Genomic DNA, 16,380 nt, shown 5'->3' on the forward strand with positions numbered 1-16,380 from the left:
TTCGCTTAGGAATTTTTCCTGAAACAGACGGTCCACCAGAGTCCCGAGGACCGGTCGTGATACTCGGTGGACAAAGCCGGACCAAGCGTTTCTCAGGTCTTCAACAGTAAAACCGCTATGGTGCGGGTCTGCGTGCCTCAAAGGAACCTCGGCGTACCAGACCTGGCCTTGGGGGTTGTCATATTCCCTCAGAGCGAGATGAATCATGTCCATGTTGTCTATTCCAAGTACTTGGAATGAATTCATGTAGTTCCTGCGAGGATCATCGTAAAAAGCCGCGCTACTTGGTTGAATTCGCAGCAAGTCTCCTAGCGGGCTGGTCAGCACGTACAGCTGCTCTGGGACTAGGATGCATTCTGAGATGGTGTTGACAAAGCCCTCGTTGGGATTGCGTCTGCTGCGAACACGAATCACTTCATCCACCACCTCGTTCTCTGGCACTAACAGCACATTTAAGACGGACGGTGATTCGGAAATGACGAAGACTAGCACCAGCGCTCGAATCGGGAGGCGAGGCGTATCTTCACTTCTCATGAGCCCAAAAGCTGAAAAGCCTGTGATGTTGGCAATGACGTGAGTGTCGGTGGTCTTCTGAGGGGTGACTACCTCCATGCCCTCGCCGCTCACGTGAGCCACTAACAAACGGCTGCACCCGCCCGTGGATGGGATCTCACAATGCGGCAGGTGAAGCTGCCGCATGGACGGCTTGTCACACTGGATGTCAAAGAGCGGTCCCGCTGGTTTTTTGTGGTGCAGGGCCAGTAGGCTTAGGTCCCATGGGATGATCCCGTAACTCACATCCCCCTCTCCATCCATGTGAAACACCAGGCCCGTCACTGTGCACTGGTACCTGCCGGCCCTGAAGCACTGCAGCCGGTAGGTTTCCCTCTTTCCCCCCACGGTGACGTCAGGCGTAAAGTGCTCAAAGTCCTTGAGGAACATGTCGAGCAAGCTGGCAGATCGGGTCAAGCTTTTGCTCTTCTCTGGTCTGAGCGCAGAGGTGCTGCGAGAACGAGGCAAGAGGCAGGCGGTTCTTCTGGATCGACTATGGACCGAGTAGCCCACGTGAGGATAGCCTGTGACGGTGTAGGTCATTGAGGTCTGCTCCACTGGCAGACTTTCCAACTGGACCTCGTGTGTGAAGATGTTGTGTGGAGAAGGCATGAAAACATATTCTGAGGTGCAGGCGGATATTTCAAGCAGCGGATCGGAGCAAAGTGGCGCTGGGTCAGGCGGCTCTAGTTCGTTGATCTGCTCTGAGATATCAAACTCTCCTGGATCGGTACCTGGCTCAGAGTGCCGTGCCTTGTGGATGGTCACGCACATCAGCATATGTTTAAGCACCCTGCTAAGCCGGCTGGAAAACAGGATTCTTTTCGTCTTGATCCGGGTCAAACCCATTCGGCTTGCGTGACAGAGTGTGACTTCCGACACAGGAGAACACTTCTTTGGCGGCACTTCTTGACGAATTGCCTCTGACGACTCGTTCTCCCCTGAAGACTCCTGGTGGCTCGCGGTGCATATTTCCTTCTTGTGCAACGTCGACGGGGATACTTTGTGGGACATCTCAGTCCAATCTCTCTGTCCCATCGCCTGAAACAGAAACCGCCAAATGAGATGTACTTCACAGATTTTGACACACCTCATATTTTATGTTATCATCTAAACTGCGCTGTGGCCCAGTGTCCCGAGGCACGGGAACATGCTCGGCTTCACAATATTACAGTACATGTTGGAATTCATGTTTCCCTCAATCAACCGCAGCTCCCCAGTTCAGGCAGCACGTATGCTCTTTACCACCACCACGCCATAGGCAAGAGTTAGTCATCTAACTAGGACTTGTGTTGCCGGATGCTTACACAATAATGGCTGCTAGTTGACTCATTTTCAGCGGCTAGTACAAGGGTCATCAACCTTTTTGAAACCAAGAGCTACTTCTTGGGTACTGATTAATGCGAAGGGCTACCAGTTTGATACACACTTAAATAAATTGCCAGAAATAGCCAATTTGCTCAATTCACCTTTAACTCTATGTTATTATTAATAATTAATGATATTTACACTTAATTGAATGGTTTAAAAGAGGAGAAAACACGAAAAAAATGACAATTAAATTTTGAAACAGTTTATTTTCAATTTCGACTCTTTAAAATTCAAAATTCAACCGAAAAAAAGGAGAAAAACTAGCTAATTCGAATCTTTTTATGGAACATCATTAGTAATTTTTCCTGATTAAGATTCATTTTAGAATTTTGATGACATGTTTTAAATAGGTTAAAATCCAATCTACACTTTGTTAGAATACATAACAAATTGGACCAAGCTATATTTCTAACAAAGACAAATCATTATTTCTTCTAGATTTTCCAGAACAAAAATTTTAAAATAAATTCAAAAGACATTGAAATAAGATTTAAATTTGATTCTACAGATTTTCTAGATTTTCCAGAATAATTTTTTAGAATTTTAGTTATAATAAGTTTGAAGAAATATTTCACAAATATTCTTTGTCGAAAAAACAGAAGCTAAAATGAAGAATTAAATTAAAATGTATTTATTATTCTTTACAATAAAAAAAATAAATTTACTTGAACATTGATTTTAATTGTCAGGAAAAAAGAGGAAGGAATTAAAAAGGTAAAAAGGTATATGTGTTTAAAAATCCTAAAATAATTTTTAAGGTTGTATTTCTTCTCTAAAATTGTCTTTCTGAAAGTTATAAGAAGCAAAGTACAAAAAATAATGAATTTATCAACATCCATTGCTTTCGGTCTCCCCTAGGGGGGGGTGGTTACCCACATATGCGGTCCTCTCCAAGGTTTCTCATAGTCATTCACATTGACGTCCCACTGGGGTGAGTTTTCCTTGCCCGCATGTGGGCTCTGTACCGAGGATGTCGTTGTGGCTTGTACAGCCCTTTCAGACACTTGTGATTTAGGGCTATATAAATAAACATTGATTGATTGATTGATTGATTTAAACAAGTGAAGACCAAGTCTTTAAAATATTTTCTTGGATTTTCAAATTCTATTTGAGTTTTGTCTCTCTTAGAATTAAAAATGTCGAGCAAAGCGAGACCAGCTTTCTAGTAAATAAATACAATTTAAAAAATAGAGGCAGCTCACTGGTAAGTGCTGCTATTTGAGCTATTTTTAAGAACAGGCCAGCGGGCTACTCATCTGGTCCTTACGGGCTACCTGGTGCCCCTGGGCTAGTACAACCCCTGGAAAATTATGCAACCAGCAGACTTGAAGGATGTTCATTCAGTTTTTCATTTTGTACAAAAAAAGCAGATAGCAGACATGACACAAAACTATAGTCATTTCAAAAGGGAACTTTTTGGCTTTAAGAAACAGAAACAAATCAAGAAAATAAATTGTGGTAGTCAGCATCAGTTTCATTTTTCATTGGAGTGACACAATTATGGAATCACTATTCTGAGAAAAAAATAGAGAATCACCCTGTACATTTTCATTCCCAAAGTTAACACCTGCGTTTGATTAAATCTGTTCATTAGTCTGCAGTTTAAAAGGAGTGTTCACACCATGGAGAGCTGTTGCACCAGGTGGATTGACATGAATCATAGTTCCAACACGAGAGATGTCATTTGCAACGAAGGAGAGGATTATCAAACTTCTCCAAAAAGGTAAATCATCACGCAATGTTGCCAAGGATGTTGATGGTTCACAGTCTAAAATGTGGACCAAGTACAAACAACATGGGAAGGTTGTAAAAGACAAGCATACTGGTCAGGGCCGGCCCGTGGCATAGGCCGTATAGGCAAATGCTAAGGGCGCCGTCCATCAGGGGGCGCCACGCCAGTGCCACAAATGTTGGAGGAAAAAAAAAAAGACAAAAAAAAAAGACAAAAAAAAAGTTGGTACTATTATTTCTAAATACATAAAATAATCCCACGTTAATTAAAATGCAAAGTAAAGCCTATTTAATAGAAATATTATTTGTTACAACATTACGCCCCCCCTCCCTCGGCACGGTGCGCCCCCTCCCTTCCCGTATCATGACTCTTTTTGGACGTCACCACATCAAAAAATCAACACAAGATGTCAAAACGGCCAAAACTGTCAGGTGCCCAGGGAAGAAAAAATAGAAAAGAAGAAGAGGAGAAACGAGAAAAAGACAGAGGTAGCAGGTAGGTAACGTTAGCCTACATGAAATTATCTGTCTGTTACAGAATGTGATAGTAACTTGGCTTTTTAGCATTAAGCTAATGTTGCATGATTTGGCAATTGCTAATCAATAAATAGCTAGTTCTGTTTTAACGTCAGGTTAATATTGTGGAGGGGGCTAAATTGTTATGGAAAATAATAATGTAACGTTAGGTAATTACAGTACTCCCTGGTGTACATTAATTTGTAAGTCATTCTAGTTAATGCAATATTAAAAAGCACAAATAGAGAACTGTAGGATCCCCTTTTTTTGTAATATAGTTGTTAAAGTCATACTGGTTTGATATCTTGTTTTGTGCAGTGCCTTATTTATATTGTATTTTTAATTTATTTTATGCAACTTGTTGACACGTTTTATTTTGTGTTTATGTATGTAAAAAATGTTGTATTTCATATATTCATTTTTTATTTTTTGTATTCATTTATTTATCCATATTTTTTTTAATCTTGTTAACTATTCTGATTGGTAATTTGCTTTCTTTAAGTAAAGAAAAAGGTCAAAGACAAAGCTATTCGGTTTCTTGTGAGTATATACACTTCACTGCCGATGTGGGGGGGCGCCACCTAAAATCTTGCCTAGGGCGCCAGATTGGTTAGGGCCGGGCCTGATACTGGTAGACCAAGGAAAACATCAAAGAAACAAGGCAGATAACTAGAAAACAGAAAATGAAGGACAAATGGGAGGAAACTGGAGTCACCGTCTGGGATTTAAATATAGACAGTTGGAGCAAGCATGAAGAGTACACTGTAAAAAAAAAATTCTGTAAAAAAACGGTCATCTACTGGCAGCTACGGCTGCCCAACGAAAACCATAAAATGAAAGTAAAACATTGTAAGCCAAATAATGATCAAAAACATTATATTTACAGAAATTTCCATGAAACGTTTTGCAGAAAAATATCGTAATTTTACATATTTTTACTAAATTATTAACATCAACCACCTTTAATAAAGTGACGATGCAAACAGTTCTGCAGAAAAATACCTTTATTCTACAGAGTTTTTCCAAACTTACGATCAAACACCTTTAATGAAGTGACAATGCTGGCAGTTCCACAGAAAAATACCATTATTTTACAGATTTTTTCTGAATTGTTAAGATCAACCACCTTTAATAAAGTGACTATGCAAACAGTTCTGCATCAAAATACCTTTATTCTGCAGCATGGGTGTCAAATTTGGCCTGCCGTATAATTTCACTTGGCCCTTGAGGAGATATCAAATTTACACTTAAGCTGGTCCGCCGATTATACATTGCGGCGGTGCCACCGCATTCACCGCTAATTGCAATACTTGCCAACCCTCCCGGGAGTCTTCTATACTTCAGCGGCCCTCCCGAAAGTCGTCAGGTCTGCTTTTCAACCAGTCCAATGAGTGCTGGCCCAGTCACATTACACGTGCGGCTTCTGTACGCACTAGGGATGTGCGTATCGATCCTGTGGTATCGATATATCGATACTCACACGCTACACATTTGGCATCACTTTTCTGAAAAAAGTATCGATATAAACCAAAAAACGGCGTGTGGGGGGTGCAAGCATCACATTCAGATGTTTTTGATGACTTACTTAACTTACTATGTGCTGGTACACCCCTGTACCTGGCAGAGTATAGAGCTGGCCCAGTCACGTGACAGGAGACAGCGAATGAGCGTCGTCAACGTGCAACACACACACACAGCCAGCCGACAGCGATGCAGCCAGGCATATCCATTGTTGTCCATTTGTTGACTTAAAACAGGCATTGTTTTTTTTTTTTTTAGTAATGTTTACTGAATATTTTTGTGTGGAGTTTGCATGTTCTCCCCGTGACTGCGTGGGTTCCCTCCGGGTACTCCCACCTCCAAAGACATGCACCTGGGGATAGGTTGATTGGCAACACTAAATTGGCCCTAGTGTGTGAATGTTGTCTGTCTATCTGTGTTGGCCCTGCGATAAGGTGGCGACTTGTCCAGGGTGTACGCCGCCTTCCGCCCGATTGCAGCTGAGATAGGCTCCAGCGCCCCCCGCGACCCCGAAGGGAATAAGCGGTAGAAAATGGATGGATGTTTAAATGATTATCCTAAATTCAAATAATTTCCACACAGGGGAATTCACTGTTAGTTGAAAATTGCTTGAGTATTTAAAGGCCTACTGAAATGAATTTTTTTTATTTAAACGGGGATAGCAGATCTATTCTATGTGTCATACTTGATCATTTCGCGATATTGCCATATTTTTGCTGAAAGGATTTAGTATAGAACAACGACGATAAAGATTGCAACTTTTGGTATCTGATAAAAAAAAGGCTTGCCCCTACCGGAAGTAGCGTGACGTAGTCAGTTGAACATATACGCAAAGTTCCCTATTGTTTACAATGATGGCCGCATGAAGTGAGAGAGATTCGGACCGAGAAAGCGACAATTTCCCCATTAATTTGAGCGAGGATGAAAGATTTGTGGATGAGTAAAGTGCAAGTGAAGGACTAGTGGGGAGTTGAAGCTATTCAGATAGGGAAGATGCTGTGAGAGCCGGGGGTGACCTGATATTCAGCTGGGAATGACTACAACAGTAAATAAACACAAGACATATATATACTCTATTAGCCACAACACAACCAGGCTTATATTTAATATGCCACAAATTAATCCTGCATAAAAACACCTGCGTGTTTGTTACGCTAGCTCCTAGCTCCTCTGCTAGCTCCTAGCTCCATAGAACACGCCAATACAATTCAAACACCTGATCAACACACACAATCACTCAGCCCAAAAGACCGTTCACCTAACCCAAGGTTCATAAAGCTTATATATTTTTAAAAAGTTACGTACATACGCAAAAAAAAGTTGCGCACATACGGTCAAGCGATCAAATGTTTAGAAGCCAAAGCTGCATACCCACAGTAGCACGTCTGCGTCTTTGTCATCCAAATCAAAGTAATCCTGGTAAGAGTCTGTGTTGTCCCAGTTCTCTACAGGCGTCTGTGTATCGAAGTCAAAAGTCCTCCTGGTTAGAGTCTCTGTTATCCGAGTTCTTCCATCTTGACTGCATCTTTCGGGAATGTAAACAAAGAAGCGCCGGCTGTGTACTGTTGTTGCTGACTACGTTCGAAAAATACGTCCATTTCGCACCGACAACTTTCTTCTTTGCTTGCTCAGCTTCCTTCTCCATAATGCAATGAACATGATTGCAACAGATTCACGAACACAGATGTCCAGAATACTGTGGAATTATGAAATGAAAACAGAGCTTTTTCGTATTGGCTTCAATGTGGAAGGCATACCCGTGTTCGCCGGTCTACATCACGCGCATACGTCATCCTCAGAGGCGTTTCGAACCGGAAGTTTAGCGGCAAATTTAAAATGTCACTTTATAAGTTAACCCGGCCGTATTGGCATGTGTTATAATGTTAAGATTTCATCATTGATATATAAACTATCAGACTGCGTGGTCGGTAGTAGTGGCTTTCAGTAGGCCTTTAAAACAAGATAAGAAAGAGATACAATTTGGAGATTCTTCATCTTTGCATTACAGTTTTATTTTTTTCCAAGAAAATCTTGAATATATGATTGAATGTGATTTTGGTTTTAATCTGTGACATGATTTCTTACATTTCGAAAACATTAGCCTATTTCATATTTCATTAATTGCTAATTATATCACAAACTTTAAAAAATAACTGCAGCTTCTTGCAATTCGGATTTGACTGTTAATTGGAAAGCCCTAATATTTAATTATTATTATATATAATATATAGTTATTATTATATGTAATATTTAATTTATTTTTCATATTTATGTTATTTATTTTAATTTTACTTTTATTATATATTGACCATAATAAATGTGGTATAAATGGTCTGTATTTGTCTTGTGATTTGTCTTAAATAATAACAATAGTAATAATATTTTTGACTGACAAAAAATTGCCAATAAGAAATTATTGGTATCGGTATCGATGAAAATGCAAGAAAAAGTATCGGTATCGTATCGAATCCTAAAAGTGTCGTATCGCCCATCCCTAGTACGCACACACAAGTGAATGCAACGCATACTTTATCAACAGCGATACAGGTTACACTGAGGGTAGCCGAATAAAAAAACGTTAATACTGTTAGAAATATACGCCAAACTGTGAATCCACACCAAACAAGAATGACAAACACATTTCGGGAGAACATCTGCACGGTAACACAATATAAACACAACAGAACAAATACCCAGAATCCTTTGCAGCACTAACTCTGCCGGGACGCTACAAGGTGTGTGTGGGGTGGGGGGCGGGGTTTGGTGGTAGCGGGGGTGTATTTTGTAGCGTCCCGGAAGAGTTAGTGCTGCAAAGGATTCTGGGTATTTGTTCTGTTGTGTTTATATTGTGTTACCGTGCGGATGTTCTCCCGAAATGTGTTTGTCATTCTTGTTTGGTGTGGATTCACAGTGTGGCGTATATTTCTAACAGTGTTAAAGTTGTTTATACTTGCACCGTCAGTGTAACCTGTATCGCTGTTGATGAAGTATGCGTTGCATTCGCACATATCTTGTGACTGGGTCTGAACGATGTTAGAACGGATGAAAAGCGGACGTGACGATAGCTCGTAGAGTGCGTTAAAGCTTAATTTGTTCAACATTGGCCCGCGGCTTTGTTCAGTTTTAAATTTTGGCCCACTCTGTATTTGAGTTTGACACCCCTGTGTTAGATTGTTAGTGTGGACATAGACTTTTATATAACAAGCTACATATTTAATGAAAGATAATTACTCTAATTTTACATGAATTTGAAAGTAATTTAAGAAAACAGAAAATGCTATGTATAATTAATTTGGTATTTTTCTGTAAAAAAAATTGAAATATACATAGTTTGTCATTACTGGCATATTACTTAAAATAACAGGCGGATTGTTTATTTACAGATAATGTCTTCAATTCTACAGTTTTATAAACTATTTAAAAAAAATTGAAAAATTACAGTAGAAATTTAGAGTAAATTAACCATAAAAATTGGATTTTTTTTTTTACAGTGTACTGTTTGTCACTCGTTGAGTCCGTACCTCAGACTGCAAGCTGTTATAAAAGCCAGAGGTGGTGTAAAAAAGTACTAGTGGTGTGTTGTAGTGTTATTTTTTTTGGTTTGTTTTTCCTGATTCTATATATTTTTCCTCAGATTTAGTGATTCCATATTTCTGTTACGGACTACCACAATTTTCTTGATGTATTTTCATGTTTCCTAAAGCCAGGAAGTTGCTATTTGAAATGATTATAGTTTTGTGTCATGTTTGCTATCTGCTACTTTTCCTAAAAATGTGAACAACTGAATCAACATCTTCCAAGTCTGCTGATTCCATCATTTTACAGGTGTTGCATTTCAATACAAGGTATACACTAACTTTAAATTATTTTCATTTCTAAAGTACATACAGCAGGGGTCACCAACGCGGTGCCCGCGGGCACCAGGTAGCCCGTAAGGACCAGATGAGTAGCCCGCCGGCCTGTTCTAAAAATAGCTCAAATAGCAGCACTTACCAGTGAGCTGCCTCTATTTTTTAAATTTTATTTATTTACTAGCAAGCTGGTCTCGCTTTGCCCGACATTTTTAATTCTAAGAGAGACAAAACTCAAATAGAATTTGAAAATCCAAGAAAATATTTTAAAGACTTGGTCTTCACTTGTTTAAATAAATTCATTATTTTTTTTACTTTGCTTCTTATAACTTTCAGAAAGACAATTTTAGAGAAAAAATACAACCTTAAAAATTATTTTAGGATTTTTAAACACATATACCTTTTTACCTTTTAAATTCCTTCCTCTTTTTTCCTGACAATTTAAATCAATGTTCAAGTAAATTTTTTTTTTTTTATTGTAAAGAATAATAAATAAATTTTAATTTAATTCTTAATTTTAGCTTCTGTTTTTTCGACGAAGAATATTTGTGAAATATTTCTTCAAGCTCATTATGATTAAAATTCAAAAAAATTATTCTGGCAAATCTAGAAAATCTGTAGAATCAAATTTAAATCTTATTTCTAAGTCTTTTGAATTTATTTTAAAATTTTTGTTCTGGAAAATCTAGAAAAAATAATGATTTGTCTTTGTTAGAAATATAGCTTGGTCCAATTTGTTATATATTCTAACAAAGTGTAGATTGGATTTTAACCTATTTAAAACATGTCATCAAAAGTCTAAAATTAATCTTAATCAGGAAACATTACTAATGATGTTCCATAAAAAGATTCGAATTAGCTAGTTTTTCTCCTTTTTTTCGGTTGAATTTTGAATTTTAAAGAGTCGAAATTGAAAATAAACTGTTTCAAAATTTAATTGTCATTTTTTTTCGTGTTTTCTCCTCTTTTAAACCGTTCAATTAATTGTAAATATCATTAATTATTAATAATAACATAGAGTTAAAGGTGAATTGAGCAAATTGGCTATTTCTGGCAATTTATTTAAGTGTGTATCAAACTGGTAGCCCTTCGCATTAATCACTACCTAGGAAGTAGCTCTTGGTTTCAAAAAGGTTGGTGACTCCTGACATACACTATCATTAAGGATGGCTTGTACTTTACCACGTTTAAAAAAAACAGTCTCATACTTATGGTATTGTTTTTAGTTATTTCATTATTATCATTTCATAAAAAAAAACATTAATAATGAAGACGTCAAAGACCACATCCCCTCTGATGGAAGCAATGTTCAAGCGCATCTTACCACTGTAGTTAAAAAGTTAATAAAAAGTTTTGATATGAGCCTGTGTTGTTGATATGAACTCACCTGTGGAGTCGTCGTGCTTTGTGTTGCCAAGCTGCGAAACTTGAGTGTGTGAGGTGTGAATGTTGTGTCAGTACATTTATCTCTTCCTGTTCCACCTCAAAGTTTTTCTATGCCAATGGTATGTGTTGATAGTATGTTTTCTTTTGAAAACTGGTATCTACAGATCCAATCATTTGAGATCATGTTGATTCATCAAAGAAAAATGTGTAATATGTTGCACCAATGAAAACATTGTGTACTTCATGTCCGACTGTCTGATTTGCCGTGTGTACTTTGTTGAATAGCTCGTCTTAACTTAACAGCATCAGTTATTTTCTATAGCTTTAGGCCTCACCTGTTTGTCCTATGTCAGCCAATCAGCTCCTTACCTTACGTTGTGTCTCACCAACTGAGACAAGCAAGTTTGTTCTGATTTTTAGTTGTTGTTTTTTAAAGACACAAAGAAAAATATACCTTTTCACTCTGCCAACTTTCTTCTGGGCATTCCGCTCATGTCTTCGAAGACGGGCATCTGGCACCCTTGGTAGCCTGGTGACCAAGAAGAACACACAACACATCCTGTGCATTGTGTTGTTACTAGTTCAGAGAGTCTTGCATTATATTATTCTTCCCCTGACTACAATGTCCATTACCGCCACCCTCAGGATTTGAGTGGAACTGTACAGACCCAATTGCATTGTCTTCGTGTAAGAGTGTCCAAAATGTTTTCCACTGAGAGCCGCTCAGTAAAAAAATCAAAGGAAGCGGTGCCATTTTGATATTTTTGCATTTTGAAACCAATAAAATATTCAGATTTTTTAACCCTTAGGGCTCTGAATTTTCTTAAAGGCCTACTGAAACCCACTACTACCGACCACGGAGTCTGATAGTTTATATATCAATGATGAAATCTTAACATTGCAACACATGCCAATACAGGTTAACTTATAAAGTGCAATTTTAAATTTCCCGGCAAACTTCCGGCTGAAAACGTTTCGATATGATGACGTTTGCGCGTGACGTCAACTGTTGAAGCGGAAGTATTCGGAGCCCATTGAATCCAATACAAAAAGCTCTGTTTTCATCTCAAAATTCCACAGTATTCTGGACATCTGTGTTGGTGAATCTTTTGCAATTTGTTTAATGAACAATGGAGACTACAAAGAAGAAAGTTGTAGGTGGGATCAGTGTATTAGCGGCGGACTACAGCAACACAAGCAGGAGGACTTTGAGATGGATAGCAGACGCGCTAGCCGAACGACCTCACCTTGACTTCCTCCGTCTCCGGGCCGCCGACCGCATCAGTGATCGGGTGAAGTCTTTCGTCGTACCGTCGATCGCTGGAACGCAGGTGAGCACGGGTCGTGATGAGCAGATGAGAGCTGGCGTAGGTGCAGAGCTAATGTTTTTAGCATAGCTCTGTCGAGGTTCCGTAGCTAAGTTAGCTTCAATGGCGTCGTTAGCAACAGCATTGCTAAGCTTCGCCAAGCTGGAAAGTATTAACCGTGTAGTTACATGTCCAGAGTTTGGTAGTATTGTTGATCTTCTGTCTATCCTTCCAGTCAGGGGCGTATTTGTTTTGTTTCTATCTGCAGTTAAGCCCGATGCTATCATGTTAGCTCAGTAGCTAAAGTGCTTCACCGATGTATTGTCGTGGAGATAAAAGTCACTGTGAATGTCCATTTCGCGTTCTCGACTCTCATTTTCAAGAGGATATAGTATCCGAGGTGGTTTTAAATACAAATCCGTGATCCACAATAGAAAAAGGAGAGTGTGTGGAATCCAATGAACCCTTGTACCTAAGTTACGGTTAGAGCGAAAAAAGATACGTCCTGCACTGCACGCTAGTCCTTCACTGTCACATTCCTCATCCACAAATCTTTCATCCTCGCTCAAATTAATGGGGTAATCGTCGCTTTCTCGGTCCGAATCGCTCTCGCTGCATTGAAAACAATAGGACAATGTAAGCAGCCCTTCCTCCGGTGACGTCACGCTACTTCCGGTACAGGCAAGGCTTTTCTTTAATCAGAGACCAAAAGTTGCGAACTTTATCGTCGATGTTCTCTACTAAATCCTTTCAGCAAAAATATGGCAATATTGCGAAATGATCAAGTATGACACATAGAATGGATCTGCTATCCCCGTTTAAATAACAAAAATTCATTTCAGTAGGCCTTTAACTAAAACTTTATTTCTGAAAGTTTTAAAACTAATCATACGTAGTATTTTTTTTAAATCTTTCAACACTTATATCGCTGGTGACTTGTCCAGGGGGTACCCCGCCTTCCGCCCGAATGCAGCTAAGATATGCTCCAGCCGGGCCCCCGCGACCCCGAACGGGACAAGTGGTACAAAAATGGATGGATGGATGGCACTTACACTACCGTTCAAAAGTTTGGGGTCACCCAAACAATTTTGTGGAATAGCCTTCATTTCTAAGAACAAGAATAGACTGTCGAGTTTCAGATGAAAGTTCTCTTTTTCTGGCCATTTTGAGCATTTAATTGACCCCACAAATGTGATGCTCCAGAAACTCAATCTGCTCAAAGGAAGGTCAGTTTTGTAGCTTCTGTAACGAGCTAAACTGTTTTCAGATGTGTGAACATGATTGCACAAGGGTTTTCTAATCATCAATTAGCCTTCTGAGCCAATGAGCAAACACATTGTACCATTAGAACACTGGAGTGATAGTTGCTGTAAATGGGCCTTTATACACCTATGTAGATATTGCACCAAAAACCAGACATTTGCAGCTAGAATAGTCATTTACCACATTAGCAATGTATAGAGTGTATTTCTTTAAAGTTAAGACTAGTTTAAAGTTATCTTCATTGAAAATAAGGACATTTCAATGTGACCCCAAACTTTTGAATGGTAGTGTATATCCCCAGATCAACTTCAGATCTATCAGTTGATGTAAAATGATATTGTTAAAAAATGTTTTGTTTGGTGTTTTTTTTGTGAAAGAAAATGCTTTTTTTTTTATGGCAAAAAAACCCAATATTCAGTATTTCCCCCCTAAAAAAATTTAAAGTGGAATATTTGATGTGACGTAATTGGAGCCTTGAGTAGGTCAATAAGCCATATTGATAACTACATTAGTTTGGAGTCATTATTATTGTTTGATGACAGTTATTAGTATCAACATTGCAACTTTACAGTAGGACTGTTTGCGCTTTAATCCATTGGTCATGTTTTTTTTTTGAGGAATGTGACCCGGGCCGTTAAAAAAAAATGTAGCTGCAGGTCGTACTTTAGAGAGAACACTAAGTTGCGTTAGTGTTTATACTTGAATGTACAACTTTGCATTATGCACATAGCATTTATGGGAACTCAAATTCTATTATAAACAACATTTTTAGACACACTTTTTACTTCGTTGACGTAACTAAATATCTCCACCATGCCTTGATTTTTAATTTTCGGGACTGATGGGGATACCAAATACACATGTATTTTTTGGGGGGGGGGTTTTGTCAAAAGATTACGCATATAATATTTGTTTACTCACTATGGTGTATTATTTATTTATTCACTGTTCTGTTACAGCGAACAAGGAAATGGGATGAAATCGCTATAATTGGCCCTAGTGTGTGAATGTGAGTGTGAATGTTGTCTGTCTATCTGTGTTAGCCCTGTGATGAGGTGGCGACTTGTCCAGGGTGTACACCGCAAGATTGTAGCTGAGATAGGCTCCAGCACCCCCTCCCCCAAAAGGGACAAGCGGTAGAAAATGGAAAATGTCTGTATATCCTACCAAGTCAGTCCTACACTGTTTCAATGTCCATTTCTCTGATGATGCAATTGTTGATGACTGAAGAGCTGATATCAACCAAACCTACCCCCCCCCACCCCCCACCCCCTCCACATCCCAGACCCCGGATTGTAAATAATGTAAATAATTCAATGTATATACTCTGATGATTAACTTGTGTGATGACTGCATTATGATGATTGTATATATTTGTACCATGAATTGGTTTAAGTGGTCGATTTAAACAAGTTGAAAAACTTATTGGGGTGTTACCATTTAGTGGTGAATTGTACGGAATATGTACTGTACTGGGCAATCTACTAATAAAAGTCTCAATCAATCAATCAATGGGATGGTATGAAAAGGGGTAGGATTACATAAACTCAGCTTCTTCCTACTCCTTTTCGGACGTGCTGTAATGAAACAACTGGAAATAAGTGATGCTTTACATCAGTGGTCCCCAACCACCAAATTTTTATTTTTATTTTTTTATTAAATCAACATAAAAAACACAAGATACACTTACAATTAGTGCACCAACCCAAAAAACCTCCCTCCCCCATTTAGACTCAATCGCACAAAAGGGTTGTTTCTTTCTGTTATTAATATTTCTGGTTCCTACATTATATAGTCCATGGTTCTCGCCCGGAAAAGGGTGAAGTGACATCTGCGGGTTGGGGAGGAGACCCTGCCCCAAGTGGAGGAGTTCAAGTACCTCGGAGTCTTGTTCACGAGTGAGGGAAGAGTGGATCGTGAGATCGACAGGCGTATCGGTGCGGCGTCTTCAGTAATGCGGACGCTGTATCGATCCGTTGTGGGGAAGAAGGAGCTGAGCCGGAAGGCAAAGCTCTCAATTTACCGGTCGATCTACGTTCCCATCCTCACCTATGGTCATGAGCTTTGGGTTCTGACCGAAAGGACAAGATCACGGGTACAGGCGGCCGAAATGAGTTTCCTCCGCCGGGTGGCGGGGCTCTCCCTTAGAGATAGGGTGAGAAGCTCTGTCATCCGGGGGGAGCTCAAAGTAAAGCCGCTGCTCCTCCACATCGAGAGGAGCCAGATGAGGTGGTTCGGGCATCTGGTCAGGATGCCACCCGAACGCCTCCCTAGAGAGGTGTTTCGGGCACGTCCGAAGACCCAGGACACGTTGGGAAGACTATCTCTCCCGGCTGGCCTGGGAACGCCTCGGGATCCCCCGGGAGGAGCTGGACCAAGTGGCTGGGGAGAGGGAAGTCTGGGCTTCCCTGCTTAGGCTGCTGCCCCCGCGACCCGACCTCGGATAAGCGGAAGAAGATGGATGGATGGCATTATATATCAATATAGATCAATACAGTCTGCAGGGATACAGTCCGTAAGCACACATGATTGTATTTTTTTATGACAAAAAAAAAAAAAAAAAAGTACCATTAACCCCCCTCCCCCTCTCCAAATAAACTGAAACTGAAGTGTTACTTCCTTTGCAGTTGAACACAGCATTCGCGGCTCACTGCGGGGGCGTGGCTAGATAAACTTAGTGACCTCATTTAATTCCCATTCGTTTCACTTGGGTGCACCAAAACACGCCTTAACACGGACAGCTTAACTGAACAATAAATCAAGACAGACGACTCCAAATTTAAACGATTAATATAATTTAACATCTTGTGAGCCGCTGTCACCGCGCTCAGGCCTGGTGTTTCTTTTTTTTCCTTTTTCTTTTTTTTTTTTTACCAACGTGA

The 16,380-nt window shown here is 39.6% G+C and overlaps 1 protein-coding gene across 1 annotated transcript in view; it reads right to left on the reverse strand.

Annotated features, from left to right (window-relative positions):
- The window catches only part of LOC133630382 (uncharacterized), an 11,499-nt gene extending 536 nt beyond the window's left edge, over nt 1–10,963 (reverse strand). The window contains exons 1-2 of the mRNA XM_062021954.1: nt 10,930–10,963; nt 1–1,593 (exon numbers count right to left, since the gene is read on the reverse strand). The exon at nt 1–1,593 is cut by the window's left edge and continues 536 nt beyond it. Of these exons, the coding sequence (XP_061877938.1) occupies nt 1–1,590 (1,590 nt within the window). The 5' untranslated portion in view covers nt 1,591–1,593; nt 10,930–10,963. The remainder of the gene's footprint in view (nt 1,594–10,929) is intronic.
- Between the last annotated feature and the right edge of the window lie 5,417 nt (nt 10,964–16,380).

Source organism: Entelurus aequoreus, linkage group LG15 (assembly GCF_033978785.1).
Source record: "Entelurus aequoreus isolate RoL-2023_Sb linkage group LG15, RoL_Eaeq_v1.1, whole genome shotgun sequence".
Lineage (NCBI taxonomy): Eukaryota > Metazoa > Chordata > Actinopteri > Syngnathiformes > Syngnathidae > Entelurus > Entelurus aequoreus.